We start from the raw sequence: 13,793 nt of genomic DNA on the forward strand, positions 1-13,793 counted from the left end.
TGTGTTTTTAATGTTTGTCTGCTTTAGATTCTGTTTAAGGCTGTTTCACCATACATCCATGGCACATGCACAGATATACAAGTGACTGCCTTTCCTTTCAGGACACTGGAACTAGTGGAGAAGTTATAGGAGTGACGACATGGATGGGATCATCAGAGAATGGTGGTTAGTTGCAGGTGACAATGCCTGGGTGAGTATGTTGCAGATGTTTACCAAGGAATCCTTCCTGATCATTTACCCCTGTTTGTCATGCATTTATTTATAGTACGGAATAGCCCCAACCAGAGACATAGCCTCCATCATAATCTCATGTGTTGATCTACATGGGATCATAATGTTATTGTCAGCAGCTTATCGCTGCTACATAACTGGGCTAGCTATCTACAGTATGTAGGTCATCAGTTATAATTATGTTAGGATGGAGTGTCCAAATGTTCTTTACAGCATAAAGTGACTGTCACCTGAAACCCATCTTCGTGTGTGTGTGTGTGTGTGGGGTAGGTACAGTATGCAGGTTGCATGGTATGTGTGCCACTTTTATTTAATAGTGCTCAATTTGTGAGCACTTTTCAAAGTAGCATGCACAGGTGTTGAGAGAAATATGTATTAGGCTAACATACCTTGTTCGTAGGAAAGATTATATAATATAAGACAGATAGGCTACTTCAACTGTTATATCACTTATATCACGCACATCTGGCAAGTCGAGTGCGTCAGAACATGGACAACGACACCCTCTAGTGGACCGCTGAGGCTACTGCCATGTCTATTGTAATACACAGCGATATTAATGTCCTTAATATGTCCTGTTGTTCTCTACCCTGTAAATAGTGTGACGCTCCAACATTGACTTTGACAAAATAAAATAAAAATGTGCAAATAGGCCTACATATTGAATTATTATTGAAAAGAGTCTGAACAAGACCTAGCCCTGGTCCAGAGCGTTGGTGAGTTCTCATTAAATGCTCTGGACCAGGGGCCAGTTGCACCACCTTACACAAATTTAGCCTAGTTATAGCTTAACCCATTCAATCTGGGGATGCATCTGTCATTTTAGATTTCTTTGGCTATTCAAAAATAGCAGATCTACAAGCTCATGCGCTATGAGCTTGTAGATCTGCTATTTATTATGAAAATGAGTGCAAATCTTTGAATTGATATATATAACTCAAATCTTTGCTTCTGCGAGTCCCTGGAACAAAAATATATTACAAATGTTACAAATGTGCACAAATGTTCACGATTTTTCTAAAAATATCAGATCTACAAGCTCATAGCGCGGCACTCGGTGCCGCGCAATGAGCTTGTAGATCTGATATTTTTTGAATAGCTAAATAAATCAAAAAATGACAGATACTTTCTTGGTCTAAATGTTTTTTTTAAAAGCCATTTAAGCCATAACTAGGCTAAGTTTGAACTTAGTGTGAGGTGGTGCTGGCCCCTGGACCTGGACCATTTGCTCTGGACATTCGTGGAATAGACCCCTCACCCCTAGCTGACTTTTCATGGGTTTGCCTGTTGCTGTCCAATATAGATGTGTGAGATCCTCTAGCAGCCAGGCGAACCCCCCACTGTCTGTCGCACTTCAGTTAACCCTGCAGAGAAAGAATGGCGAGTTGTTGGCCAGGCTATTTTCATAATTTCTTTTATTTTAAACCAGAGAAATTGGTCATTGCCGAAAACAGAAGAATCGGAGTACTGTTTAGACTCTTTCAAGTGGCTGTGTTGGCATACTTAATCGGGTGAGCTGCTGCAGTGCATGCCCTTCACACACACATGCATGAGTAGCCTCGATTACATGTTTACCTTTAACCTCAGTATAAGTAAGCTACTTATTTATACTGCCACTATCCGTCTTCCTATGCCATGTTTTGCCACTATCCGTCTTCCTATGCCATGTTTTGTATTTGGGAACATTTATTCAGTGGTGGTGGAAGAAAAAGCATTCAAATGTTTTACTTAAGTAAAAGTATCAATACTGCAATGTAGAAATACTCTGTTACAAGTAAACATCCTGAATTAAAAATGTACTTCAGTTAAAGTACAAAAGTATTGGTATCAAAATGTACTTAAAGTGCCAAAAGTAGAAAGTACTCAATTATGCAGAATGTCCCACACATTTTCAAATGTAATAAAAAAATCTTAATTTTTAAGAGCTTTATTGTCTCATCACAGGTTTACAGAAGTGAAGAAGTGGGTGAAATTTGTTTTCGTGCGTAGTTCCCATCGTATTGTTATTTCCATAGAAGAAAGAAAGGGAAGAAGAAGAAGAAGAGGGGGAGATCAAACAAGCTCACAATGTGTTGCATCTCAGGCATTGTGAGCTTGTAGATCGGCTATTTTTAAATGGCCGAAATGTATACAGGGCTGAAGTGGTTAATCAAAGTAACTTGTAACAACCTTTTTCAAATAATTGTGGTGGAGTAAACGTACAATATTTGCCTCTTGGGATGTAGTGGGGTAGAAGTAAAAGTACTGGAAATACTCCAGTAAAGTAAAACAAAATCCTGAAAAGTGTACTCAGAAGTACAATACTTGAGTAAATGTATTTAGTTACTTTCCACCACTGCTTTTCAAAGTGGCATGCACTGGTGGTGAGAAAACTGTATTAGGCTAACATACTATACTGTTTCACTGGTCCATGGTAAACAACAAGTGTTCGTAGGAAAGATGATATAATATTATAAGATAGATAGATGTTATATCACTTTAATCTGGCAATAGCCCTGAAACATGACATGTCATACAAGCGTCATGTGAACCATGGCTAATCTGACAAGTGCGTCAGAAAATGGACACTGCACCCTCTAGCGGACCGCTGGAGGCTACTGCCATGTCTATTAGACCGCATCACACAGCGATATTAATGTCCTTAATATGTCCTGTTGACTGTTGTTCTCTACCCTGTAAATGGTGTGACGCTCCAACATTGTCATGCCTCGGTCCTCAGCCGGTTCCATAATATTTTGCATTAGAAGATGCAATTCAACATTTGACCAGTAGGGGAATCAGTAATGGTATCTCTACGGGCGCAACTCTTGCGCAATGTCTTAACAACATGTAACCGGATGAGGACCGAGGCAAATTAAATACTTTCTTCAACTCGTTGGATAGCTTTTATGGTGCGCTAGAACTTAAAACATCTGAGGGAATTGCAGAAAATCTTTACTTTTTGGATACGATGTGCAGAAAGGGGTAAGAAACATGTAAAGTGGAAAATGTGCGACAATGTCCTGCTCAAACGGCAGAGGGAAACGAGGAACCTCATCTAGGATCTATACAGCGGAGGGAGAGGTTCCGTATGGGCTATGAGTGAGTCTGAACAAGACCACATTCGTGGTTTTAAAGACCCCTCACCACCTGTGGTTTATAGTACCCCCCCCACCCCTCCGGAAATCTCTATTTGTATTTGATTTCAGGAGTCCTGGATTTCAGGAGTCAGGAGTCCTGAAATCAAATGAGATTTCCGGGGGGGGGGGGGGGGTTACCAGGCTAGGTTTATAGACCCCTCATCACCCGTGGTTTATAGAGCCCTCATGGGTTTGCCTGTTGCATGAAATGTCAACCAACAGTGGAAGAATTAAGTACTCACAAGTAAAAGTAACAATACCACAAAGTAACAATACCACAATGTAGAAATACTCGGTTACAAATGAAAGTCCGATATTAAACATTTACTTGAGTAAAGTAATTGTTATGCAAAATGTCCCATTTCACGAGTTTCCAAATGTATAAAAATACTTTGAAAATAGCAGATCTACAAGCTCACAATGCATCGCCATGTGTTGTGAGCTTGTAGATCTGCTATTTCCAAATAGCCAAAGTAGGGCTGAAGTGGTTAATGCATGTTTTGTAATAATAATCAAAATCTACAAAGTAGCCTAACTATAGTAGCCTAACTAAAGTTTTCTAATAATATTTGACTCTGAGATGTAGTCGAGTACAAGTAATAATAATAATAATAATGGATTTTATTTATAACGCACTTTACATTTACAAGAAATCTCAAAGTGCAAGTAAAAGTATAACAAATTGGAAATACTCCAGTAAAGTAAAAGTACATCAACATTTTACTCAAGTACAGTACTTAAGTAAATGTACTTAGTTACTTTCCACCTGCACTGTCAACCAATATAGATGTGTGAGATCCTCTGGCAGCCAGTCGACCCCCACTGTCTGTCGCACTTTGAGTTAACCGTACAGAGGGAATATGGCGAGTTGTTGGCCAGGCTATTTGCATAATTTCTTTTATTTTAAAACACAGAAATTAGTCATTGCCGAAAACAGAAAAATTGGAATACTGTTCAGACTCTTTCAAGTAGCTGTGTTGGCATACTTAATCGGGTGAGCTGCTGCATGCCCTTTACACACACATGCATGTAATGAGTAGCCTAGATCAGTGGTTCTCACGTTTTAGTGAAAACAACAGATCTACAAGCTCACAACACATTGCTTTGCGTTGTGTTGCGAGCTTGTAGATCTGTTATTTTCACTATATATATATTTATAGAAATTATGAGTTACTTTTCCATTTTATTTATGAAATACTTTTGAATAATGGAAATGTTTTTAATTGATGAAAAGTTCTGATTTTTTTGCTTAAACTTTTAGCAGATCTACAAGATGCAACGTGTTGTGAGCTTGTAGATCGGCTATTTTCAAACAGCCAAATTTTAAATAGAGCTGAAGTGTTTAATGTATGTTTTGTAATATTAATCAAAATCTAGCCTACAAAGTAGCTAGTAACTAAAGTTTTCAAATAATTGTAGTGGAGTAAAAGTACAATATTTGTCTCTGAGATGTAGTGGAGTTAGAGTAGAAGTAAAAGTATTGACATTTTGAATTTAAGTACAGTACTTGAGTAAATGTACTGAGTTACTTTCCAACACTGGTATTTGATAACATTTCAAGAAAATGTAACTAGGCCTACTCTTCTATGAGACAAAATTAGGCCCATTCACAAGTCCTTACTATGCATTACAGACCACAGTGCCACTGGAGCAACTCCATAGCCAGAAATAAAGTAAACAATCGATCAAAAACTTTAAATTTCATAGGGTGAAATACCACTGTTACTATCTCCACAAATGGAGCACATTGCCATCATCAATAATGCTATATAATATTGCTACTTTAAATATTCTTCTAATTCCTCATAATAAAGTAGCTTAGCAATACTGTATAGTCACTTACTGTATATTATCTTGAAAAACACATTGTATATAGGCCTACTTAATTTCATTTATTTATGGCAAATCAAATCCTTAATCTAGTAATAATACTGTTACCATTGTTACTCAAATCCTTGATCATGGTCTATCATCATCTGTTCTGCCTTTGTCATCTCTGTCATTGGTCGACTGCAGGGATGGACAGTAGCCTATTTCTTGAATATGTAGGCTATTTGAAATAAAAAAGACTAATTTGTAATTTATTTTGTTATCTCCCTCTTCTCTCCCCCTCTCCCTCTCTCTCGCTGATCGAGCTCTCCCTCTACCTTCTTCTTTCCCCCTCCCTCCCTCCCTCCCTCCACCACTTGCTCCTACTCTCCCTCTCTCCCTCTTTCTCCCTCTCTCCCTCTTTCTCCCTCTCTCCCTCTTTCTCCCTCTCTCTCTGTCTCTCTCTGTCTCTCTTCTCTCTCGATGATCGAGCTCTTGACTGACGCCACACAGAAGAAACCATTGCCAAACAACAGCAATTTGTGCTCAGAGCCATTGAGAATGTTGCGTCATCTTCTTTCACTCCATCGGGTCAATTATATTACAGCAATGGCAGATCATGTAATCAAAGAATATTCATGTGATATTCAATATTCAATATTCAATTTGCTATTTTCGCCAAATGTTCGCCCCACAAATAATAGTGAGGCTAGGGTTCATGTGGTTAAGTGTGCTCAAAGATAACAACAGCAAGAATGCGATGGGGTAACCAATAGATCCAAACATTTAATCCTCATAATGTGGATGTGTTGATGAAGCATGTATGGTACATGAACCACATGACCTGTATGTTTCTGACCCCTCATTGACGCAACTCTTTTTGATCTCTATGGCTCTGTTTGCACTGACATTAACCACTGCATATTAATGCCAGTTTGTGCTGACGTTGGGCATGTCCAGTCCATATATGAGCATATTTGCGTGCCCACCACAGACACTGTCACAGACATTGGGCACCCACCACACAAATTAACTTAATATTCATTGTATAAGCAGAAAATCTGCTTGCCTGCTGTTGCCAGGGTTATCGTGTTCAGGTTTCATTACCCAACGTTGGCCAGGTTATTGCATGGGTGAAATACTTGGCTCCCTTCCTCCCCCTCACTCACTCACTCCCTCCCTCCCTCCCGTTCCCTCCTTTCCGCACGTCGGGAACGATGCAAGTTAAGTTTCACAAGCCTATCTGCTTTAGCCTGGTAAACCCCCCACCCCCTCCGGAAATCTCATTTGTATTTGATTTCAGGACTCCTGAAATCAAATATATTACCAGGCTATATATGCTTAGCTTTCAAGCTGTGATTCTCTGGTTTGGGAATCCACATGCTCCACATATTTGATGATCTATTCCACCACCAGCAGACCATTGAACTGTTCCTTCACTTAGGGTCAGTGGAGGCTATGAATCTGCTTTCTTGGCAGGTTAAATGTCCTTAGATAATGCAAGAGACAATAATCATGTTTAATTGGAGCGTTCTTTTTTTTCTGATTTAAAAAAGATTCAGAGTCATGCAGAGTATTCAAAAACATGATGCAACTATAACCTGAAGGTTTCAATGTATTTCACAGGTGGGTCTTTGTAGTAAAGAAGGGGTACCAGGACAAAGAGGAAGCTATTCAAAGCTCAGTCATCACCAAACTCAAGGGTGTTACGCTAACCAACAGCTCCCACTCTGGGCTTCACCTTTGGGGTGCTGAGGATTACGTCATACCCCCAAATGTGAGTTCCTAATTAGAATCTGTGTGTGTTGTAATACAATAAATGACAGCAAAAAGATTAGGAAATTAATCACACAAATTTCATAGTCTCAATTTAAGATGTCTGGATTCATATAAAATAATATAAAATGTCTGTTTTAGGACACAGAATTTACATCACCCCTTTTCTTAATAGATAAAAATGTATTGACAATTATTAATTCACCCTTTTTTTCTGTGCAGTCTGATCTCTCAGACTGGACTTCAGTAGGACTACTGATTTAACGTGGAATGTGTAGAAATGCAACACTGCTGTTGGAAATGTCTACACAAACTTATTTTTAAGTATACAAGCATAAAACATGAATGTCTTCATTTTTATTTGTAGGGTGAACAGGTGTTCTTTATCGTCACAAATTACGTAGAGACACCAAATCAAAGACTTGGGTTCTGTGCTGAGGTGAGTATACAATAATTCAACATGTAGTACATCAGGTAAACTCCCAGAGGATGTGTAGTTTAGAATCGTCAGCAGCCATTAGGACTGGAGCCATACACGTCATTCTTTCAGTAACAATTCATGATCACATCCAGCGCTGCATTAAACTCAATTATAACAGCACCAACCATCTTCTTTTTCTTTCTTTTTTTTATCAGTTTGATGCAGCCACTCATCCATCATATGTATATCATTACAAGATTAAAACATTTGAGACAAACTTCTGATATTGTCCAACTCTTAATTTCCGATTCCGGTATCAAACGATACCGATGTATGCAGGCTTCACCAAAACTAATGTCACATATAGTGTCACACATAGTTTTATTGTGATGACCCACTGGACGCATTCATAAATGCAACAAACTACAGCCTACAGCAGTTGAACTAATAAATAGAAACGATATTTTCCGATATTAAATATGTATGTTAATATCGGCCAATAATATCGGGGGGGCGATATTATTGGACATCTCTATTGTACACATTAAGTTTCTCGCCCCTTCATTTTCTGTGTGTCATTCGCTGATATGAGGGGTGTTTCATTTGACATCTATAAAAACACTTTAATAGATCATTTTTTACTACAAATTAGCATTTTCAAGCTTGTGTCGTTTGTGTCGTATTCATTGTCCCTCACAGAGCCCCAAGGTGCCAGATGGACAATGTTTAAGTGATGATGACTGTACAGAGGGTGAATCTGTAATAGCTGGCAACGGTGAGGACTGCTCATTTATTAATCTATAGCAATTGTATCTTGGAGGAGAACACTATTAAATTACATTTTATTCACATTTGTAATTTGTTTCATAGTTTGGTTACATATTCCAAGCTCATTGAAAATTCTTTCTTTCTTTCTTTCTGTCTTTCTTTCATATTTTAGCAGAACCTTTCTTTTAAGATCCATACCCAAGAATCTTTGTTCTCTTTGTCAGGATTAAAGACTGGATTGTGTGTAAACAGCACTGCGACCTGTGAGATTCATGGCTGGTGTCCTGTTGAATACAGCAAAAGACCAATGTGAGTTTCTGTCATCCTATTGTCAACTATTATCTATCAATATGTATATGTATTATCAGACCTCTGTGAATTCACTTCTTACTATTAGAGCTTGCGTGCATTGCTGGTAATCCTAGCCTATAGGTTTATTATACAGCTGCATTTAAACTGCAGATATGTCCCACTACATTCTCACTATAATTGTACGCTTTGACTGACATACAGTATTTACGTAACTACTTCTATTTATTGCTGCTACGGCATGGTTTTAACTCAGTTATTTCTCCCTTTAATTTCCAGAGAGCCCTTATTGTCTGAAGCAGAAAACTTCACCATCTACATCAAGAACTTTGTCCGGTTTCCTAAATTTGAATTCTCCAAGTGAGTGTTTCTTAAGTGGTGCTGACTGCTACTGGGCCACACTTTTGAGAGCAGGGTGTGTAGAGACATGCTGAGCAAAGGGGGTATAGATATCCCGATGCCTGGTTAGAATAGTTTTGAGAGTGCAGAGGGACGTACTATTTATACCCGCCTGTAGTATATGGCACTGGCGAGAGAGCGGTCATCTGAGATGTCCTTGACAGCAGGCCTTGCCCTGGACAGGTGTCAGATCAGAGGGGGCTACCCTGCAGCCCTGTGCTGCTCCCACACTGGCAGGCTTATTCTGCTAGAACGGCGGTGTTGTTTTTCCAAGTTCAACAATAAAGCAGAGTGACAGCACAGACCATGAATAATTCATCTGTCATGATCTCAGAGTTATTACGCAGTCATGAGCCCAATGTTTCATTGCAGTGCAGAACTAGTGCCAGTGGATTGTATGGAGACTCTGCTTGTTTTCTATGTTTAAATCGTGACGTATGTGGTCTGAGAATGTCATAGCTGAGAGAGAAGTCATGCATATGACTTTAACATGTTACTTGAAATGCTCAACACCACCAGGCTTGGAATGTGGCATTATGAAACATGGTGTTATGTTGAAAGTGTAAATTTGTAGTGTATTTTAACTTTTTCTCTTAGGTCTAATGTCCTTGACACGTCTGATGACAATTACTTGAAAAGATGTTCCTATGACAGTGAGAACCATCCTTACTGCCCCATCTTCCGCCTGGGAGACCTGGTCAGTAGGACAGGACATGACTTCCAGACCATGGCTGTTAAGGTACACATTTATTAATACTCTCAGCTAGCCTAAGCAGTGTATGGGAGTTGTTTTAGTTCCCTTCCACTAGGTCATTTGTCACTTCACACGTTTAGATTCAGAATCATCTTTATTGTCACATCACAGGTTTACAGGTGTAAAGTAGTGGGTGAAATGTTTTGTTGTTCTGAAAGCTCCATCACTTTTATTGTTTTCAGTAAGAGAAAAATAAAAATAAGAGGGGGGAGCATGGAGAGCAAGGAGAGAATGAAATAAAAACATAGAAACATGTCGAGGATAGGCAATAAAAATATATCTAAATACCTTTCATCTTTGCAATAATGATTCTATACCTGTGGCTAAATGATAATGGAAGTCACATGAGCAATAGAGAATATCCATGAAACTAAATTTAAATTATATTTTACAATACACTTTCTATACAAATAAAAATTCTTCAGATGGTGCTAGGCAGAAAGATATGATAAAACTAATCAAATTAACACATAAACACGTATTGTGTGTAAGGACAATAGAAAAAGGTCCCCAGTGCACACAATGAAATCCTCAGTGTTCATTTTAATCTGAGAAGTATGCTTTTATACTGTATGCGGGTGTAGCCTTCAAGAACAAAACCAGGACAGTAGAAAGCCAATTTGGCGATCACTGGGTCACATGCAAGCAGTGATAGAAAGCTACAGTCAGCAATGAATTGCGGATCATTTCGAAATATTCTAGTGTGAATACAGACTAGAGGACACATAGCATAAGATAAAAATTGTACTGTCTTCAGAAACAGATTTTATACTATTTAGAGATTATTGTTTAGACTTGGCTTCTTTTCACAGTCAAATCCTTTGTACACTCTGAGAGTGTACAAGTATACATACATTTGTGCACTCTCAGAGTAAAATGAACACTGAGGAATTTATGTGCCGGAGAGCTGCACGTTCACTGATTATATGAACATTCTATTTGTCCCGTGCAGAACAAGGGCATCATGGTTGACCAATCTGTATGGACATTACATGTACAACAGCTACATGTAGTAGTAGTCGTTTGTTGAAAATCTTCATATCATTGCACGCTAACGTCTCTCTCTTTCTCCCCCCAGGGTGGTTCAGTTGGTATTCTTATTGAGTGGAACTGTGATCTGGATAAGGATTCCTCACTGTGTAATCCGAAGTATAGTTTTACACGTTTGGACATGAACTTGAACAACTCTGTCACGTCAGGATACAATTTCAGGTAGATATTTTCCTATGCTGTATGTGTGTCTTTTAGTACATAGTGTACTGTATATACACTTTGATTAACTTGATTTGAACTTCATTTCATTTCATGAATCAATTCCCCCAGATATGCCAAATACTATAAAGACGAAAATGGTGAAAGCTATCGGACTTTGTATAAAGTGTTTGGGATTCGATTTGATATAATGATCAATGGCAAGGTAAGATAGTGATTTTAACTTTCTTTCTTTAGAATGAGTAGAGAAGTTTTGGTGTTGACATATCAATCTTCCACTGTTCTCTGCTGTTTTTCAGGCTGGGAAATTCAGCATCGTTCCTACATTGATTGCGATTGGGTCTGGCCTTGCTTTGATGGGTGCAGTGAGTATTGAAATATTCAATTTACTGTATATACCAGTGTGTGTTTGTCCAATCACTCAACCCCAAAGTTTTAAGATATTACCACAAGAAGGCAATTGCTTAATGAATTGATCAGTAAACATGGTTTCTGGTCTTAGTTGCACTCCTAGCATATCTTTCTTATTTGAGTTTTCTTTTAAATCCCTTCTTCAAATATATTTTTATGAAAAGGACTTTCCATCATTTTAAATGTTTAAATGGTGTTGTTTGATTGCATTAATGTTTTATTTATCACAGCACTTTACATTTTATACAAGTTGTGTTCTTATTCTGTTGCTGAATCTATTTAACATTTTCTTTAGTTTTGTGCCAAGCACTTTGTAACTTTGTTTTTATTTACAAATGAAGTTAATTATTATTGGCTCGCAATATTACAGTTAGGTTTTCAACACTATTCATTTCTCCAGGGAGCCTTTGTGTGTGAAATGATACTACTCTACATGATGAACACAAGCTCCATCTACCGAGAGAAGAAATTCGAAGTCATCGATTTCAAGTATGACTCAGTGGTATAGTTTCAGTGATGGTGTTTGAAAAGACTGAGATCAAAATGAAACCATACAGTAAAATCCTCAGTGTTAATTTATCAATTTGTAACTCAGAGCAAATAGTGCGAATGTAACCAAATGGACCCATTGCATTTGTACACTCTCAGAGTTGAATTGACACACATTACTTTCTGTAAACTGAAATGATGTACTCGACAGGAAAGAGATAGACCGGGCTAACTCTAAGCACAAAGATGGAAAGGCAGGACACCGAAACAAAAAGCCCAGGAAACAGGTGGAGGAGCAAGCAGATCCCAACTCTCTGAAGGATGATGCATCTCATGAGGCAACTCCTTCTTCGGAGACTGATCCAGCTGTGCCCACTATTCCTCGTAACACAGGACAACGGTACTCTGCTATTTTGTCACAACCTGGTGGAGAGGCTAAACATCATATCACTTTTGCACAACACAATTAACAGCTGATACCGCAGTGGTCTATGTACAGTATTAGGGTGTGGTATAAACAAGAAACTGTGATTTTCACTTCTCTTCAATCAGTACATCTGCTCCATTGCATATAAATGGAGTAATGCATGTTATGATTTAAGGTAGCTTAGCCAGAGGAACAGGTAGGCTACTGTAATATCCTGCTGTATGCTCCTTCACCAGGAACCCAGTGCAGATACAGTATACTAGGATGGACAGTGTTTTTTTGTTCAGGCAATTGCAATTCATTGGTTTCCACTTTCTACAGCTAATCTAATGTATTATGTGCCATAATGTGTAATAAGGTGTCAAAACCTTCCCAAGTACCTTAAATGTAGGCTTATGAGCTATGATGAAATGGGAAAATGTCTAGAGTTGTCTGCACAATAATTACTGTAAAGTGAGTAATTTGGGAGACATTAATTTTATGTGGGTCCAAAGAAAGAAATGGTGAAAACCACTGTAGTATCAAGCAAATTATAAGAACACTGTGTGAAAGGTCTTATACAATACATCTCGACTGAGCCGTTGGGAAAGTGATAAGTACTTTCTAACTGTTGTATCGACTGGGATAATTGGAGTTTTATTTTGCTTAAGCTGTGTTGTGGCTATTAACAACACACAGCTTCGAATGAGTGAAATGCAAATACTGTTAAGAGTCTACGTAGCATGCTGTGTATGTTTATAGATTTGTGTTCTGATATATTGATGCAGTGAGTGCAATAATTCCTCTTTGTTGCTCCTGTTCATATTTATTGAATGGTCTTTTTGTTGCTAAGTCATGTACGTTTTATCCTATTGAACACATGGCCTTATATGTATCATATCAAAAAACATATTAGTATGTCAGTCAGGTGTTGACTGACTGACTGACTAGGCAATATTTATTTCCAATAAGATTTCTTAACCATAGAACTAAAAAATAAAATCAGTCCCACACAATTCTTATGCACTCTATTAGCTACAACCCAGTTAGTGTTGCTACATTGAAGTTTAGTGCAGGAGGGATATCATCTGACATTTCATTTTTTTGTGTACAGTAATTCTTTACATATGGTATAATCCTCCTCGATGTCCCTGGTACCAATCTACGCACTATGGGGGATCGGGCCTTCTGCTCGGCAGCACCGCGCCTGTGGAACAGCCTTCCTATCGATTTGAGAGCACCGCAGACCCTGGACTCTTTAAAAATAGGCCTGAAAACGTTTTTATTTCGGAAGACTTTTTCGTGTTAAATTGTTGTTTAACCACATTTGTTTTTAAACCCTGCTTTTAACCTTCTATGGTTGATAATGTGTTTTACCATGTAGCACTCTGGGATTCCCTGTGAATTAAAGTGCAATACAAATACAAAAGAATATTATAATTCACATAGCATATTTTTAAATGTTATTTTATTTGTCCTAGTCCTGGCCACTATTAACTCCAAGCCACTGCAATTGAGTGTTGTTCCGTGAAGTCAGTATTGTTCAATAAACTTTTAATCCTGTCTGTGGCGTGATTCCATCAAGTTATTTTCAGCTGCTTCAATAGACAGGTTAACTATGTTAAATAATATAGGTTCGTTCAACGTTTTAAGAGATTTGCAAAACCTTAGTTTTTTAATCTTCAGAGC

The 13,793-nt window shown here is 38.2% G+C and overlaps 1 protein-coding gene across 2 annotated transcripts; it reads left to right on the top strand.

Annotated features, from left to right (window-relative positions):
- Positions 1–4,175: 4,175 nt before the first annotated feature.
- Positions 4,176–13,661, top strand: p2rx5 (purinergic receptor P2X, ligand-gated ion channel, 5). 2 transcript variants are annotated; one of them, XM_084074037.1, is made up of 13 exons: positions 4,176–4,344; positions 6,786–6,936; positions 7,303–7,374; positions 8,056–8,131; positions 8,349–8,433; positions 8,713–8,793; positions 9,430–9,571; positions 10,665–10,798; positions 10,910–11,003; positions 11,098–11,163; positions 11,610–11,698; positions 11,910–12,098; positions 13,219–13,661. In XM_084074037.1, the coding sequence occupies exons 1-13, from the start codon at positions 4,211–4,213 to the stop codon at positions 13,238–13,240; spliced, it is 1,335 nt and encodes a 444-aa protein (XP_083930163.1). In that variant the 5' UTR covers positions 4,176–4,210; the 3' UTR covers positions 13,241–13,661. The 2 variants fall into 2 exon arrangements, with proteins under 2 accessions (XP_083930163.1, XP_083930162.1); XM_084074036.1 differs by having other exon boundaries at positions 11,910–13,661.
- Positions 13,662–13,793: the final 132 nt, after the last annotated feature.

The sequence above is a fragment of the Gymnoscopelus microlampas genome, assembly GCF_963454915.1.
Source record: "Gymnoscopelus microlampas genome assembly, chromosome: 12".
Lineage (NCBI taxonomy): Eukaryota > Metazoa > Chordata > Actinopteri > Myctophiformes > Myctophidae > Gymnoscopelus > Gymnoscopelus microlampas.

What these genes read in the sequence shown, in the direction of transcription:
- p2rx5 (XM_084074036.1), top strand. Translation starts at nt 4,211, where the DNA reads ATGGCGAGTTGTTGGCCAGGCTATTTGCATAATTTCTTTTATTTTAAA. An exon ending in CCTAAATTTGAATTCTCCAA is followed by an intron (nt 8,794 to 9,429) that starts GTGAGTGTTTCT and finishes TTTTTCTCTTAG; the next exon opens with GTCTAATGTCCTTGACACGT. An exon ending in TCCAGACCATGGCTGTTAAG is followed by an intron (nt 9,572 to 10,664) that starts GTACACATTTAT and finishes TTCTCCCCCCAG; the next exon opens with GGTGGTTCAGTTGGTATTCT.